Below are 13,907 nucleotides of genomic sequence, written 5' to 3'. Positions count from 1 at the left end.
GTTATCATAAACTTCACAGGTTATCATAAACAGGTTTTGAACAACATGAGGGTGAATAAATAATAACAGCTTTTTTGGGTAAACTATCTCAAAATGTCATTAATGAGGTTGAAAAAAAATCAACTATTGTAAATGGCTTTATTGTCAGTCAAGTTAACTCATTTTCTGACCGCTGTGTCCCACAAAAGACATTTGAAGCTCCCAGTCAGGTCCCCACACTCTGATTGTCATATCTGATGCAGTAACTACACTGTCTGTAAGGGGGCAGTAGACCAGCCCTGTGATTTCTCTGAAATGAAAAGATTTGAGAAGTGAAATGATGATTTTGTAAAACAGGTTTTAGACAGACAAAAATAACAAAACGTCAGTTTGAAGCACATCCCCCAATTTATAATGGATTACAGTAAATATTGTAAATATAGATTACAGTTAATTGTAAATAAACCTCATATCTGATTAAAGTACTCCAATACATCCAAACCTTAAATGGAGGTTCTTTCTGTGCTCCACAACACGTCCTTCTATAAGGTCAACCACAACCACAGCTCCTCCATATGCAGCCAGTGCTGTAGGGCCACAATGAGCCCTGTCAGGGACCAGAGCTAGTTGTGTAATTACCATGTGAGTCCCTAAACCTTCCACCACCCGTTTGCGACACACCAAGTGTGTGAGACACCACACACATACATTTCCCATCCCACCTGAGACTAGCTCATTAGACTGCTCCCGAACCTGACACAGACAAATGGAAAAACATCACATTCTGTACATGTAAATACTTCAATTACAAATTATTTTAGCCAAAGCGAACATTCTGTCTGCATTCTGTGGAACCCGAATGATCTTGGCATTGCTAACATGCTTTATTAAAGGAATACTAGATTACTGATGTCTGTCCCGTTTGTACCATTTTTTGTTACAAGATAACGTTACAGCAGATTGAACTATATCAGCAGTTTTTAAGACGCACCTTGCAAACCCTGACATCCATGGGCTCCACTGCATGAACAAGGGGTTTCAGTTCTGCATCTAGTAAAGTGAGAATGGCCCCAGGTCCCCAACCAACAAGTCTGCCTGGGATTTGAGTGGAGGTAAGGCCAGCATAGTGAATGGTGATGGACGGGCTAAAAGATGATTCCCGAAGACGGCCATCAGGATAATAGAACTGCACACGACCGCTGCTGAGGAGACTAGCGAAACCTGCTGCACCCTCACCACAGGTCATATCACAAACATTGTCTTCACAGGAGAGGTGAAAGATGTGAAGAAGGCCGTGGGTGAGAATGCTGAGCTTCACATCATCGTCACTCATCTAAAGAGATGCAGGATATTAGAATAGACAATTGTGTGTTAATGCAAAGGCAGTGACGTGATGGGGTGGCACAACGAAAAAAATACAAGGGAAATGTGAAATAGGCCTACAGTGTGCTGTGATTTCAGGGTCTCTCTTCATGCATTAGAGTGAATACAAATTTGTACACATAATCATAACTAAGATTATGTAAATTACTTTTATATTAATTTTAAATTGCACTGCATATAAGTTACATAATATGAGTTACATAATATGACTATAGTGTCTGCATGTTGTCTTTCGTTGCATTACTGATTAAATATATTCACTCACAATTATGTTTGCGTACTCACGTGACATGTTAAGTGACGTTATTTGAAGTAACAAGCAAAGAAGACGCATTACTTACTTTATCCTCCGGCTCTGTACATACTTCATCGCGTTTTTCTGCTCCTTTGCCTGGTCTAGGTAAAGACCGACTTTCTAGACAACTTTCTTTCAAGTTCTCCATCTTTTAAACGAACTATTTGTCAATCTTTTTAACCATTTCACTTCACTTCGTCTTGAGAGTACCAAATTTATAGGTCTTAGTTCAAATTATTTCTTAATTTCCTTAAGTGACGCTAAAGTGTATAGGCCTATGTAAAATAGAGAACTATATACAAATATCTAATTTGTAACTGTTTCATTTACTCACACGTCCTAACAAAGAAGCTAGCTGAAGGTCATTTGACAGAGAGCAGTCTGTCTGAATAAAGCTATTGAGCAACAACAGTAACCATGGAGAAAACGACAGACAACATTATCCTCCACAGTACTTCCATTGCAAACTGGAGAAGTTGCTATGAGTCGAATACAGGTGAATATTTCTCATCCGATTATAAAGTTACATAACTTCCTCCGTTAAAAATAACTACAACAACAAATAAAGTTTAAATAAATCTTGCAACAAATATGACAAGTTTAAACCAAATACGCAATATTCTGTGTTGTGATACATGTTGTTTAGAAGAATGGGGAAGATAAGTGCTATTTAGTGTGGTGTCCCACCTATTGTTTTTTTTATTGTGATGTGATGACACACATTGTTAGGGGAATACTCCTATGTACAGTTGTTAATATAGTTAAGAATTATTTATTGATGATAAATGAAAAAGAATGAGAAACCATGTCAAAATGTTATCTTTTAATAAAATAAAGAAATTATTGGGACTATACATATTAAATACATACCTGTATAAATTCTACAGTGTTAATACTCATCAATACATATTGTAAAATACTATAAAAGAGAAATGATATATTTTATATCCCTGAGGAACAGGACAGGTTATTTTTACATGCGTTCTTTAGTGTTTCAGAGTTTCAGATGTGATACATTTTAAGTTCTTTTACCATTCTTATAGAGAACCACAACATGTGGCATGAATGAACTAACTTTAATCCTCTACATTTAAGTTTGTAGCATTAGTTCTCTTTATTCCCCCCCCCCCCCCCCCATTAGTTTATGTCCACATTATGCATTTATTTGAATATTAATTTGAATCTTGGCTTAGCAAGTATCAGCTTGATTTGGAAATCATATTATACAGTATCACATCAAAAAAGATCTTGCCAAACAGAATTAAGCTTTTCTTTGTCAGAGTCATTAGGCACTGTGAGTGACCTTGTAAAATACTGAATCTCCACCGTGCCGGACTGCTTGGCAAGCGCAACCCCAGAAAATGTGTTTTGTTTGGCTGGCTCACCAAACACAGCCATGACTGTCACCCTATGAAAAATATGAAAGAAACAGTAGATTATAAAATAAAAAAAACATCATGTACTTCTTTAATGACACATTAAGTAAATATTATCTTGTGATATTATTCTATAAGCACCAAGTGAGTAATATTACCGGTCATTGTGTATATTCTCAGTGATGACTGGCACATAATCATTTTTTGTTAAGTCCCAGATGTGAAGATCAGATGCAGCATCCAGAACAAAGAACACGGCTGGCCGTGTCTGAGACCACTGCACCGAGAGAATAGGGGGACCACCAGAACATGTCCACTCCATCAATGGATCGTCTTTCAGGACGGAATGTAGACGAAGTGTACCATCACTGCAGCCAGCCTAAAAATAATTTAATAATTACAGAATGTTCACACAAACACATATGATACATAGTGTCAAAGACAATTGATCAGATCAAAGCAGGTAAAAGAAGAGATTTCATTACGGAGAACATTCCACAAAATCTAATACAATAATGCATGAAACACAATCTGTAAAAGTAATAAAACACGTGCAAATTAGTGCTTACCAAGAAAAGGGGCTCTCCTGAAGGACTAAAGTCAAGTGTTGTGACCTCAACTGGTCTACAGCTATCAAACTGTGACCTGTAGTACTTTGGAAGAACTTTCAATCTATGTCTCGTGCCATGCCTAACCAGACCCTTCAAAGAAAATAAATCCATGTACTATTTAGGAAGCATTTCAAGACCACCCATCTAAATATCCACGAGCTATGCATTTATTTTAAAGCATCATGCAACACAACACCCACCATGTTAGTACCGATGAAGTAATGGCTAGAGTCAGAAGGCAGGAACTTGAGCTGAAGGCTCGCAGGAGGTCCACATGTCATTATGTCTTGAGATAATCTTTCAGTAGTTTGTATAGAGGAGCTGTGAAGTAGTTTAACTTTGCCACCAGGCCTAAGACCTATCAAAACAGACAGAACAGTATTACAAGTGAGGACTAATGTTGGATATTTTTATTACTAAATTTAAACTTAGACTTACCAAGGTCCGTTTGAGATCCAGAATAATTTCCTTTAGGTAGCTCAACCACTACCTATTGGAAATTGTAACAACAACAAAAACACACATTTTCAGTTTCAATAGTCCTATAAAGCTAAATCATGGAACAATTATACAATTTGGTTTGATCGGTCTCTTATAAAAAATGACACCGGGCAGATGAAAGATTTTTAAAGCTACTAGTGAAATGCATCTTACCCAGAGAGCTAACAACCCATTTTCATCCAGAGATGCTAACTGGAATGACATTCCCAAAGACTCTAGATTTTGCAGAGGGAAATACATTTACTAAATTGATTCATTCATTGAAAATGTCAAACGCATATGGCTTTTATTACCTTCTATATCTGCAGTTATTAAGCTCTTTAAACTTGTTTCAGTAGTTGTCAGCATAGGTTCAACAGACACCACGGGAGAGAGATGACCCATGCCTGAAAGCACACAATCTGTGGTCCATATGCAAACAACGGTGAGTGTAACTTGACCTTTGTCCTGAACCCAAAGTGATAAATATAAAAATTCTATTTAGATTTTCTTATAGGTCCTGAAAGGTGCTCTTTGTTAAAGGTCCAGTATATGAAATTTAGCGGCATCTAGTGGCGAGGTTGCGAATCGCAACCAACGGTTCACTCCACCCCTCCCTTTCGAAGCACTTACAGATGTTGTCACGTTTTCACATCTTTGCAGGAGATAACATTACGAAACGCGCTCTGTAGAGCAGTGTGTGCGTTTAGGGCTACTGTAGAAACAACATGGTGAATTCCATGCAAGCGGGCGCGTGGTGTATGTAGATAGAATTAGCTCATTCTAAGGTAATAAAAACAAACATTTCATTATGCAAGGATTTTATACACCTCTGAAGACATAGTTATGTATATTATATTGCATTTCTGTCAGTAGATTACACATTGGACCTTTAATCGTGCATTTAATCTTGTCTTGTCTTTTATTTTGATGGCGTAGTTGCGACAGAAACAGGGAGTATTGACTGACCGGTTGAGAAGGTCGGGTAGCGTAGTGTCCACTCCTCTGTGCCGACCACGAGGTTGTTGTGAGTACCAGAATGTTCTCTGAGATCCCAGACCCCGACTGAGCCCACTGCTGTACCAGCAAACACTAAAGCAGCTTTACCAGGACTGAAACAACAGCATTTCACCTAAGATGAACAGGCAAATAAAAGTACAGTAAGGAATACATAAAAAAGGCATGTTTGTTCTGCTTTTTTATTTAGTTTCAGAATTTAGCTTTCCAAAATATTATTTACACATGCTTGAGACTGTATCAGACTGGTAATCAAACATTAATGGGTGCTACTACATACCTCAGACTCATTCAGCAGAATTTTCTGAGGTCTAGATGGTTCCCACATGTTCCACACGCAGATGACCGTCTCATTGTCCATTCGCACAGCACTTGTTTTGGAGGCAGGAGGATGAACAGAGAGAAGCGTCTGCCTCTGGACTTGTGAAAACTGCAGCAGACTCACCTGCCGACCTGCAAACAGGTAAACGTACAGACTTGCATGTTTTATACATATTACACACTGTTTCACTATTTTTATTGATGACATTCTGTTACCATGCAGAAATGGCAGTCTGGTGTTGAGTTGAAGGCAGCCATCACTGAAAGAGAATGCGTCTGTTTGAGAGCGAAGTCTTCTGAGAGAATTACTCTCTGCATTATTCTCCTCTATCAGAACAGCCATGACCTGACATTAAAGTAAAAAATCAAAACAAGTTAAATGATTTATTATTAAGGTGGGGACTAGTTTTAACAGTTAAATATACAACGCATTCTTTACCTGTGTGGCAGAACGCAGAAAAGTAGTTAAACGTTGGGAATCAAAAGTCATTCTTGCAGTAGACTCATCAGCTGTCTCTTGAGAAACCTCAGATCCTGGATACAGTTGAAAATACAATGAATAGGGTATAACAGAAAATATATATTTTTTCACATGTCCATCTGTTATGATAGGATAGCCTGTGTTAAAAAGATGACCTCCACATGCTGCCTTAGATTCTGGTGGATGTTGTGTCCATTTGTCTGTCATGTCAACTTCCTCTGTTTGTATGTCACGATCAGTGTTGTCTTCATTGCACTGCACGTAAGCCTGGAGACAGAAAAATTGAATAAGTCAATTTGGGCAGAAAAGTAAATACTTGAGAAGGATTTCTACTATTTATATATGACAAATATGGTGAGCTGGAAGTCAGATCTATGTCCCAAGATAATTCATTACTGTCACGCTGACAACTACTCTGACGTTATTCTTTCCCTCTTGCAGTCCACATAAATAGGTGGCTGTGGATATTTTAACCTGTTTTGTGTTGGCTGTTCCAAAGTTCTTGATGTACATGTCATATTCATTAACAGGAGGCAGGTCCAGAAGAGAGAAGGTGATGGAGAAGTCCAAATCAATCAGACGCAGAAGTTCCTCGCTGCGCTTCCTTTAATCAAACCAATCGTTTGCACATGGATTAATTTACCGGTTACTCAACAAATCTGTTTAAGTCATTTCTAATATAGCTGAAAACAATTTTTAGAGTTAAAATGATTTAATACAAAAAAGTAAATATGCTATTAAAGTGACAGTTGTGAAATTGCAATGTTTGATATTATTATTTACTAAAAATATAAGAGAACTTACTTTTGTTTTTTGGCCACCTTCAGGCTGACCTCCCGCTGTTTTGCAGATACAAAATCAATAATTTTGCCATGTTTTGGGCCGCTGTTAAAAAGACTCTCTGTGAAAACAGAACCAAACACAAACATGTCTTTCTTTTCATATTGACCAGTAAGGGATGTTTTGTAAAATGTATAAATCAACATAAATTAAATCAACATCCTTTTTCCTCTGATATTATACATATATGACATATTGTGTAGTTATCTACCTCGCTCAGTGACAGATGACGCTGTGATTGTTGGCTTTGATCTTGTAGAGTAAATTCTCTCATTCTCCTCATGAATGGCTCTCTGGATGGCTTCAATATCTTCTCTTCTTCTGGGGCTTAACTCTGTGTCTTCTTTTACTGTATCATCATGTATTATCCCTTTCTCCTCTTCTTCATCATCAACATCCTCAAAGTCTTCCTCATAGTCCTAAAAGCAGGAACACCTCATCACTTTGTATTCAGTAGAATAGAATAAAAAATAACTTTGCAGAATTTATGTGTATTTGTTTGCATGTATTCATCATATATTCACCTAGATCTTTCTTTTTAAAATACATTTTTGCTAAACATTGATAACACGTGGCATCAGTAAGACTTTGTACTCAGCAAAGATAATTTAGTCATGTACTGTATGTAATGGAAACACGCGACTGGTCCGCACCTCAAAATCCTCTTCATAATCATTATGATAATCCTTGCTCGACTGTTTGTCCTGTTCAGTTTGAACATTTTTCACCTCAAAACACATAGAGATACAATCATTAACAAATATGTCTGAATGAATTAAATGTAAAAGGAGTCTAAAATAAAGTTATGCAGAAAAACAGAGGATCTCTGGATCACTCATTCCAAAAGTTAACTGATGTCTTTTGGTAGATTCTTAAAAACATGGGCATACAGTACACACACAAACACTATATTATTTTACTATTACTATATACTATTTGTACCTCTTTATCTATAATTGTCCTTTCATTCTGTTCATGGCCTGATGATTCTTTATGTTTGCGTTCGCTGTCATGCCTTTTAGATTCTGAAGTCTCCTTGTGCCTTTTGTCTCGCCGTCTGTGTCTCTCTTCCCTCTCACTGGCTTTTTCTCTGTCCCTATCCCCATCTTTGATGCCAGCTTCTTGTGAGTGACGTCTGTCAGCTTCCTGTTGACAACAGTAACATCAGCAAAACTTTCTACAGTGTTAATGTGGTGAGTTAAGAAAACATGCTTGCAGCAGAACACATTGTTCAAATTATTGTCCCATATTACTTTGATATTAGTGCATTCAGATTCAGACTGACATTATGTTATTGTTACGACTTACATAGCTTTCTTTATCCCTTCTTCTCCTCTCTTTATCTTCTCTGTCTCTTCTGTGTTCTGAAATAAAAGAGAGACATGCTATTATACTCCATCATTATATCATAATTTATCCAAATTGGCATTAACAACAAAAAAACCCCACATAATCACACCTCTTTCTTTGTGTTCTTTATCTCCGTGCCTCTCTCTTCTTTCTCCATCTCTGTGTTTTTCCTCATATTTATGTTGCCTGTGATCATTTTCTCTTGCTTTGTGTCTTTCTCTCCTTTCTTCTCTTTCCCGTTCTTTGTCTCGTAATCTCTCACCAAGATCTTTTACTTCTGCTTTCTCCTCGTTCCTCTTGTCTCTTTCGCTCCTGCGTTCCCTATCTCTCTCAGTCCTCCTCCTTTCTCTATCTTTTTCTCTGTCCCTCTCTGTATCTCTGTCCTGCTGTTTGTACATCTCTATGTCCTGTTCCTTATATCTTTCCTTCTCTCTATCCCTCCCTCTTTCCTTCTCACCTCGATTGCGTTTTTTTTCCTCTCTCTCTTTATCTTCATCTCTGTGTCTGTTCTCTCGCTCTCTTCTTTTCTCCTTATATTGATGCTCTCTGTCTTCTTGTGTTCTGTTGTCTTGGTGTCTGTCCTTTTCTGGGTCTCTGTGCTTACTCCCCTCTCTGTCTCTGTGTTTCTCTTTCTCTCTCCTTGCATCTCGATCAGGATCTCTTTGTTGCCGATCCAGAGATTCTCCATCTTGTTTTGATCTCTCTTTTCTTCTGCTCTCCTCATTGTGACCCTGGGAAAAACATTAATTTAATGTGTTGTGTTTTTAAACTATCACATTTTCTTATACACAAACGTATCACATATTACCTGTATATGCACTTTTAAGTCATCAGATCTCCAAGTATCTTCCTTTGATATTTTCTTATGAAAGACGAGAGACATGAACTGTAAATGTTTTATTACTGTACAGACAAAATCTCATTGGTGGATTAGCTAATGTATTGGATTAAATACCGTTTACAACACACTTATTTATATAACACGTGTTTAAATAATAAATAATAAAGTGTCGATTTATGTTATTACAATAAACTGATTTAAATAGAAGGTAAGCAGTTTACGTTGGATATCGATGGCTGACTAACAGTGTTTTTGATCCTTAAATGTTCGCGACCAACAAATGTTCGTCACACGACAGCTACTGCATACAGGAGGTGTTCTGCTTTACCTTTATAGGGTACATTACTTCAGATATCCTCTTCTTTAATATATCCAACAATTACAAGTTTGTGTTTACAGTTTTCAGCGCCATACAGCTATATGGCTACAGCGCACGCGCAGTTTAATGCTACTATGGTAACCTCTCAAGCCATGATAACAACAGACAGTTAAATCGAGAAAAGAGTAATCGCTCAATACAAGGTTGCCATAGTAACACAGTATATGTTAGTTAATAGTCGAAACATCGAACTACTTAAACGTTTAATACAAGCTTTTAATTTATAACGTTAGTGGACGTTTTTACATTTTAATTTGTTTTACCATTTATTTAACATTATGACAATGTAACAAAGCTTACAAATTAAAACACATTAAAATATAAAACAAACTTTTGTTGTTGATGTTTAATCCCACTGGTATTCAATTAAAAGTATCACAGATTTTTTGTTTTGCTTTGTGTACCTGCAGCTGCTCGGCTCAGGGTGGCGAGTTTGCGCTGCTCGCGACACTGACCTCTTGAGACCCGCTGTGTGAGTGCGCGAGGACGCTCAGCTGTTTGTCATAAACCAACACAGCACGCGCTCCACACGGCCAATCAACCAGCTAGCAAAGCAGTCTACTCTACAATTTGGATCTTTATTTACACACAGACAGATGTATATTTGGAAGTCATAGCAAAGCTATTCAATATCCTTAACAAAATGGATTGGCGCACGGGCGAACTAACCTGAAACACCTGAAAAATTAAATTATCGTTCAACTTTAATGTTGGATAACAGCGTGGACAGGATGGTCTGAAGTGTCGCTTTTACTTTCGTAGCTGTTCGAATCTGGGCGCAATGTGCGTGTTTGACAGCTGCTGCGCGTAACAGCGTTTCAACTGCACCGCGACTCCTGCTGCGTGTCAACGAGCACCGATTGTGCCGAGTATGACCGAGGAGGACATAATGACGGCGATGCGAGGAAATCTTTCTCATACGTCAAGTGTTTCGGAGCAAAAGGATGGCGGACATACTTCGCAAACAAACGGGGCTACCCCTTCTTCTTCAACGGCAGAGCTCAGCGAGGATTCTCAGTCCAGTAACGTTACCAGCGAACTCACCCGCACGTGGCTGCAGTTCGCCAAGACCTTCGTTATCATCTTCCCTGTATACGTTCTGGGTTACTTTGAGTTTAGCTTTAGTTGGCTTTTGATCGCACTCACGATATTTTTCTTTTGGAGGAGAAACACAAGGTGTAAGAATACGAGACTAAACAGGGCGCTCTCCTTTTTTGAGCAAGAGGATACTGTTAAACAAGAGCTGGAAGCAACTGACTTACCATCATGGGTGAGTAACTTCTGGTTCATACATTACTGTGTCTGAAAACCGTGTCAGTCGGTTGACTGGATGGCCAGCGTGTTTGGGCATCATAGAAACTGAGTGGGAGTGTACTTGGTAAGTGGTTGAAAAAGTTTCCATCACTAATGAAATAAAAGAGCAGCCTCAGTTTAATGCGTAATAAGATTTTAATGGGATTTAATAATCGCTGGAACAGAATGTTATGGCAGCTTGTAATATTATTTAGGCCTTTAGGTGGTACACAGGTTTAAACTAAAAAAACTAGGAATTGAATCAAAAGTCTTGTTATCTTGGCTTGAACATTAAGCAAACACGTTTGTTTACAACTGGAAACCAGCTGATACCCAGTTTGTCCATGAGGCATAGCAAATCTCCTTGCCCTTTCATCCGAGAAGGTGAATTGTGTTGTGGTGGACATGTGTCTCTAACAAACTTCACTCTATTTTTATCTCAAATTGTTGTTGTCTTATGCCAAGTTCTAATCACAATACATAAAATGTAATGATTACATGTAAGAGCGAAGGACTATACCAAGAACTATCTCAATAACTTGTTTGTCTTGTTTCTTTCTGGTTCCTGGAAAGTGTGTGATGCCTGAGGAAGATTTAAGACGAATTGTTTTTGTTCTCTGTTTATCCGATTCTCTTTAACAGCAAATACCAGTCATTTCAAAGTAACATCCGCTGTTACAAAGCAAACTTGCATTTCTGTCTGGTAAAATAAAGACATCAAAAAATGCCACTGGACGTGGCCATAGTACGAGCTTGTACCTTTTTCACTTGACTTGAATATAATTCATTATTGTTTATTAAATTGAATGACAGATTATTTACTTCACTGACAATCAGTTTTATAAAATTGTGTTGCTAATCTGTAGTTTTACAAAACATCTGTAGATTACTGTGAAAAAATGAGTCACGCATATTAGCTAGAAACATTCTTTCAAATAAAGATTCTTACAGTTCAACTATTTATTCAGTGAGGACAAGATCTCTAGTGACCATAGAAACACTGTTGCCATGGGAACTTTCAGTGTCTTTCCCACACTTATTAATCAGAATGTTTAATGTACATGTTTTAGTGAATCCCATAAAGTATAGCACTCACTGTGAATGGTAGCTTTAACTTTGTTCATTGAAACTTGCCCTCTCTGCAGGAACAATGATTCATGGTTATGTAGAGCTTATACAAATATGTCAGTGAAGAGTAAGCTGAGAAAAGTGCTGTGCTGTGTTCTTGAAGACATGCTACACCAGATTAGTTTTTGAGTTGAAAACAAATTTGGTGTGAATACACTTTAGTTTAGAAGGAAGTCACACATACAAACACACCAGTTTTACACCGTGTCTACACCGCATCCAGTGTGGACAAAACGTAAAATTATAATGGGTTTTAATGCTTCTAATGTCTTTTGTCGTGTCGCGTCACGTCCGGTGTAGACATGTGTTACTCTACAAATAACAATTACGATATCATTTAAATAAATTATGTTGATTTCATAAATTGCAACACAATGGCGTATTCTCAGACTGGGAGTATCACACTCGTGATGCGATTTACCTGAGATTTCCCTTGAAAAAAACAAGGTTTTGCAGCCGTGTTACTATAGTGATGGGATTCAAATGTCATATCCCTATACATTTGTTTTGCATTTGCTTGGTATTACTTTCTACTGAGGCCAAATATTGAATTGGTATTCTCCCTCAAAGTCCTAAAACTTCTCTGTGTGGGCATTGTGGCTGTTTGAGGTCAAATGCGTGGTTGAATAACAGTTTTTTTTTACTTATTTGGTACCTGATAAATTGAAAGAAATTAGAACCAACTACTGGAGAAATCATGTTTAATGCTGGATTAAACTCTGTCATCTGTACTCCTCCTACTTTGCTGCAAATCCAGTGCAGTCTAAGCACTTTACCCATGCAGAGGTTTAACTGCAGCTATGCTCATTGTTTTACATAGACATGCTAAACCCCTGCAGTACAAGTAAAGGAGAGCAGCAGAATAGACATGGATAGCACTTTCTGTGTAGGGAACCCGTCACATGTTTCTACAGAGGGTCATTTCATTTGGACAGACACTGACTGTGTTTATTATTCATTCCATGTGCACAGAGGGTATGAGAGTGTGCAGTGTGTGTGTGATAGCCTGAGGGGTTTCTTGAAAGACACTGCAGCACCTGCTCGTGTTCTTTGTAGTCATGTTCTCTCTCTGTTATTGTGTTATCTAATGTTTTTAATCTGATGGATTTTATATATTCCCCGCCAGGTTCATTACCCAGATGTGGAGAGAGTTGAGTGGCTAAATAAGGTGAGAAACTAATGAGTTCACTGCCCTTACAGACTAATCATCCTGTAATCCTCTTCCACCACTCTTATTGTATTTAGATCTGCGGTCAAAAACATGCAGTAATGGTTATACTCTGGTGACATAATCAAATGTGCTATTCTCATTTTGCCCTCTGCAAAGCTTCTATTTTTCACCATCAAATTGCTATTTATAATATATATTTATGTATGTATAAATATTTCAAATATTGTACATTGGGGCTTCCAGCCAGGCTTCATGAAACATGTCTGATTTGAATATTTCATTGGCAACTTGCCCAGTACCTGAATGGTTCCATGCTTCTGCATAGTATGTGTGCAACATTCAAACTCATGCAAAACTATTTTCATGAAACATTACAGAATCACTGATGTTTTAAAACATGACAAAATTACAAAATGCATCATGATACTCTTACAATAGCAATATGTAACAGCATGTAACATGTCTACACTGTTACATGTAACCAGACATGTATGGCTTTGCACTCATGTAACATAAAAGGTAGGACAGATTTAATTCATGATGGCTACCTTTCAGTTTTCTTGAAGGATAGTTTCAAAATGCCCCAAATATTTACAGTTTGTCAAGTTGCAACATGTCTTCTGGCATGTTCTTAGAAACCGTGCACCTTGTGTTGTAGTTATTTGTGAAATGTAGAAACAACCAAATGTACAGTAGAATATATCGCACACATTAGGCCAGATTTTGGTATTAAAAAGTGTCATCAATAAAATGAAATGATATGCAATTATTAAAGACAAGGCCTACATGAGATCAAATTTGAGTTTTGAGCAGATATGTCATACAGATACACAACCCTTACACCGTGTCTACACCGGACATGACTGGCGCGACGTGACGAACTGCTTGTTCTAATGGGATTGTCGCGCAGCATCCAGTGTGGACAAAATGTAAAATTATAATGGCTTCTCATGCGTTTCTGG

General features: G+C 37.8%; 3 protein-coding genes across 8 annotated transcripts in view; 1 reads left to right on the top strand and 2 right to left on the bottom strand.

Moving 5' to 3' along the window:
* Positions 1 to 86: 86 nt before the first annotated feature.
* On the bottom strand, positions 87 to 2,269 carry LOC130561586 (WD repeat-containing protein 97-like). The gene is made up of 4 exons (XM_057346022.1): positions 1,704 to 2,269; positions 971 to 1,312; positions 482 to 732; positions 87 to 289 (listed from the first exon to the last, which is right to left on the bottom strand). The coding sequence occupies exons 1-4, from the start codon at positions 1,803 to 1,805 to the stop codon at positions 154 to 156; spliced, it is 831 nt and encodes a 276-aa protein (XP_057202005.1). The 5' UTR covers positions 1,806 to 2,269; the 3' UTR covers positions 87 to 153.
* Positions 2,270 to 2,765: 496 nt separating this feature from the next.
* dync2i1 (dynein 2 intermediate chain 1) lies at positions 2,766 to 10,682 on the bottom strand. 3 transcript variants are annotated; one of them, XM_057329240.1, is made up of 21 exons: positions 10,616 to 10,682; positions 8,942 to 8,995; positions 8,243 to 8,864; positions 8,092 to 8,147; positions 7,726 to 7,929; positions 7,437 to 7,511; positions 6,995 to 7,202; positions 6,748 to 6,844; positions 6,418 to 6,547; positions 6,099 to 6,210; positions 5,902 to 5,996; positions 5,679 to 5,808; positions 5,422 to 5,594; positions 5,094 to 5,256; positions 4,439 to 4,546; positions 4,299 to 4,360; positions 4,083 to 4,134; positions 3,845 to 4,002; positions 3,603 to 3,734; positions 3,192 to 3,412; positions 2,766 to 3,065 (listed from the first exon to the last, which is right to left on the bottom strand). In XM_057329240.1, exons 1-21 carry the CDS (start codon positions 10,619 to 10,621, stop codon positions 2,894 to 2,896), a joined length of 3,030 nt encoding a protein of 1,009 aa, XP_057185223.1. In that variant the 5' UTR covers positions 10,622 to 10,682; the 3' UTR covers positions 2,766 to 2,893. The 3 variants fall into 3 exon arrangements, with proteins under 3 accessions (XP_057185223.1, XP_057185215.1, XP_057185231.1); XM_057329232.1 differs by lacking the exon at positions 10,616 to 10,682 and adding an exon at positions 9,303 to 9,405; XM_057329248.1 differs by lacking the exon at positions 10,616 to 10,682 and adding an exon at positions 9,303 to 9,405 and having other exon boundaries at positions 4,439 to 4,531.
* Positions 9,852 to 13,907, top strand: part of esyt2b (extended synaptotagmin-like protein 2b) — a 37,221-nt gene continuing 33,165 nt past the window's right edge. For all 4 annotated transcript variants that reach the window (XM_057329279.1, XM_057329268.1, XM_057329259.1 and 1 more), the window contains exons 1-2: positions 9,852 to 10,623; positions 12,901 to 12,942. In XM_057329279.1, the coding sequence (XP_057185262.1) occupies positions 10,225 to 10,623; positions 12,901 to 12,942 (441 nt within the window). In that variant the 5' untranslated portion in view covers positions 9,852 to 10,224. The remainder of the gene's footprint in view (positions 10,624 to 12,900; positions 12,943 to 13,907) is intronic.

This window comes from Triplophysa rosa, linkage group LG1 (assembly GCF_024868665.1).
Source record: "Triplophysa rosa linkage group LG1, Trosa_1v2, whole genome shotgun sequence".
NCBI classification, from domain to species: Eukaryota; Metazoa; Chordata; class Actinopteri; order Cypriniformes; family Nemacheilidae; genus Triplophysa; species Triplophysa rosa.
The sequence above is the reverse complement of the archived record's forward strand: the minus strand, read 5'-3'. Positions and strand labels throughout refer to the sequence as shown.

What these genes read in the sequence shown, in the direction of transcription:
- LOC130561586 (XM_057346022.1), bottom strand. Translation starts at nt 1,805, where the DNA reads ATGGAGAACTTGAAAGAAAGTTGTCTAGAAAGTCGGTCTTTACCTAGA. An exon ending in GTACAGAGCCGGAGGATAAA is followed by an intron (nt 1,313 to 1,703) that starts GTAAGTAATGCG and finishes GCATCTCTTTAG; the next exon opens with ATGAGTGACGATGATGTGAA. An exon ending in AGAAAGAACCTCCATTTAAG is followed by an intron (nt 290 to 481) that starts GTTTGGATGTAT and finishes TTTTCATTTCAG; the next exon opens with AGAAATCACAGGGCTGGTCT.
- dync2i1 (XM_057329232.1), bottom strand. An exon ending in GTCATCTGTCACTGAGCGAG is followed by an intron (nt 6,845 to 6,994) that starts GTAGATAACTAC and finishes CTGTTTTCACAG; the next exon opens with AGAGTCTTTTTAACAGCGGC. An exon ending in ATCTAAGGCAGCATGTGGAG is followed by an intron (nt 5,997 to 6,098) that starts GTCATCTTTTTA and finishes AACTGTATCCAG; the next exon opens with GATCTGAGGTTTCTCAAGAG.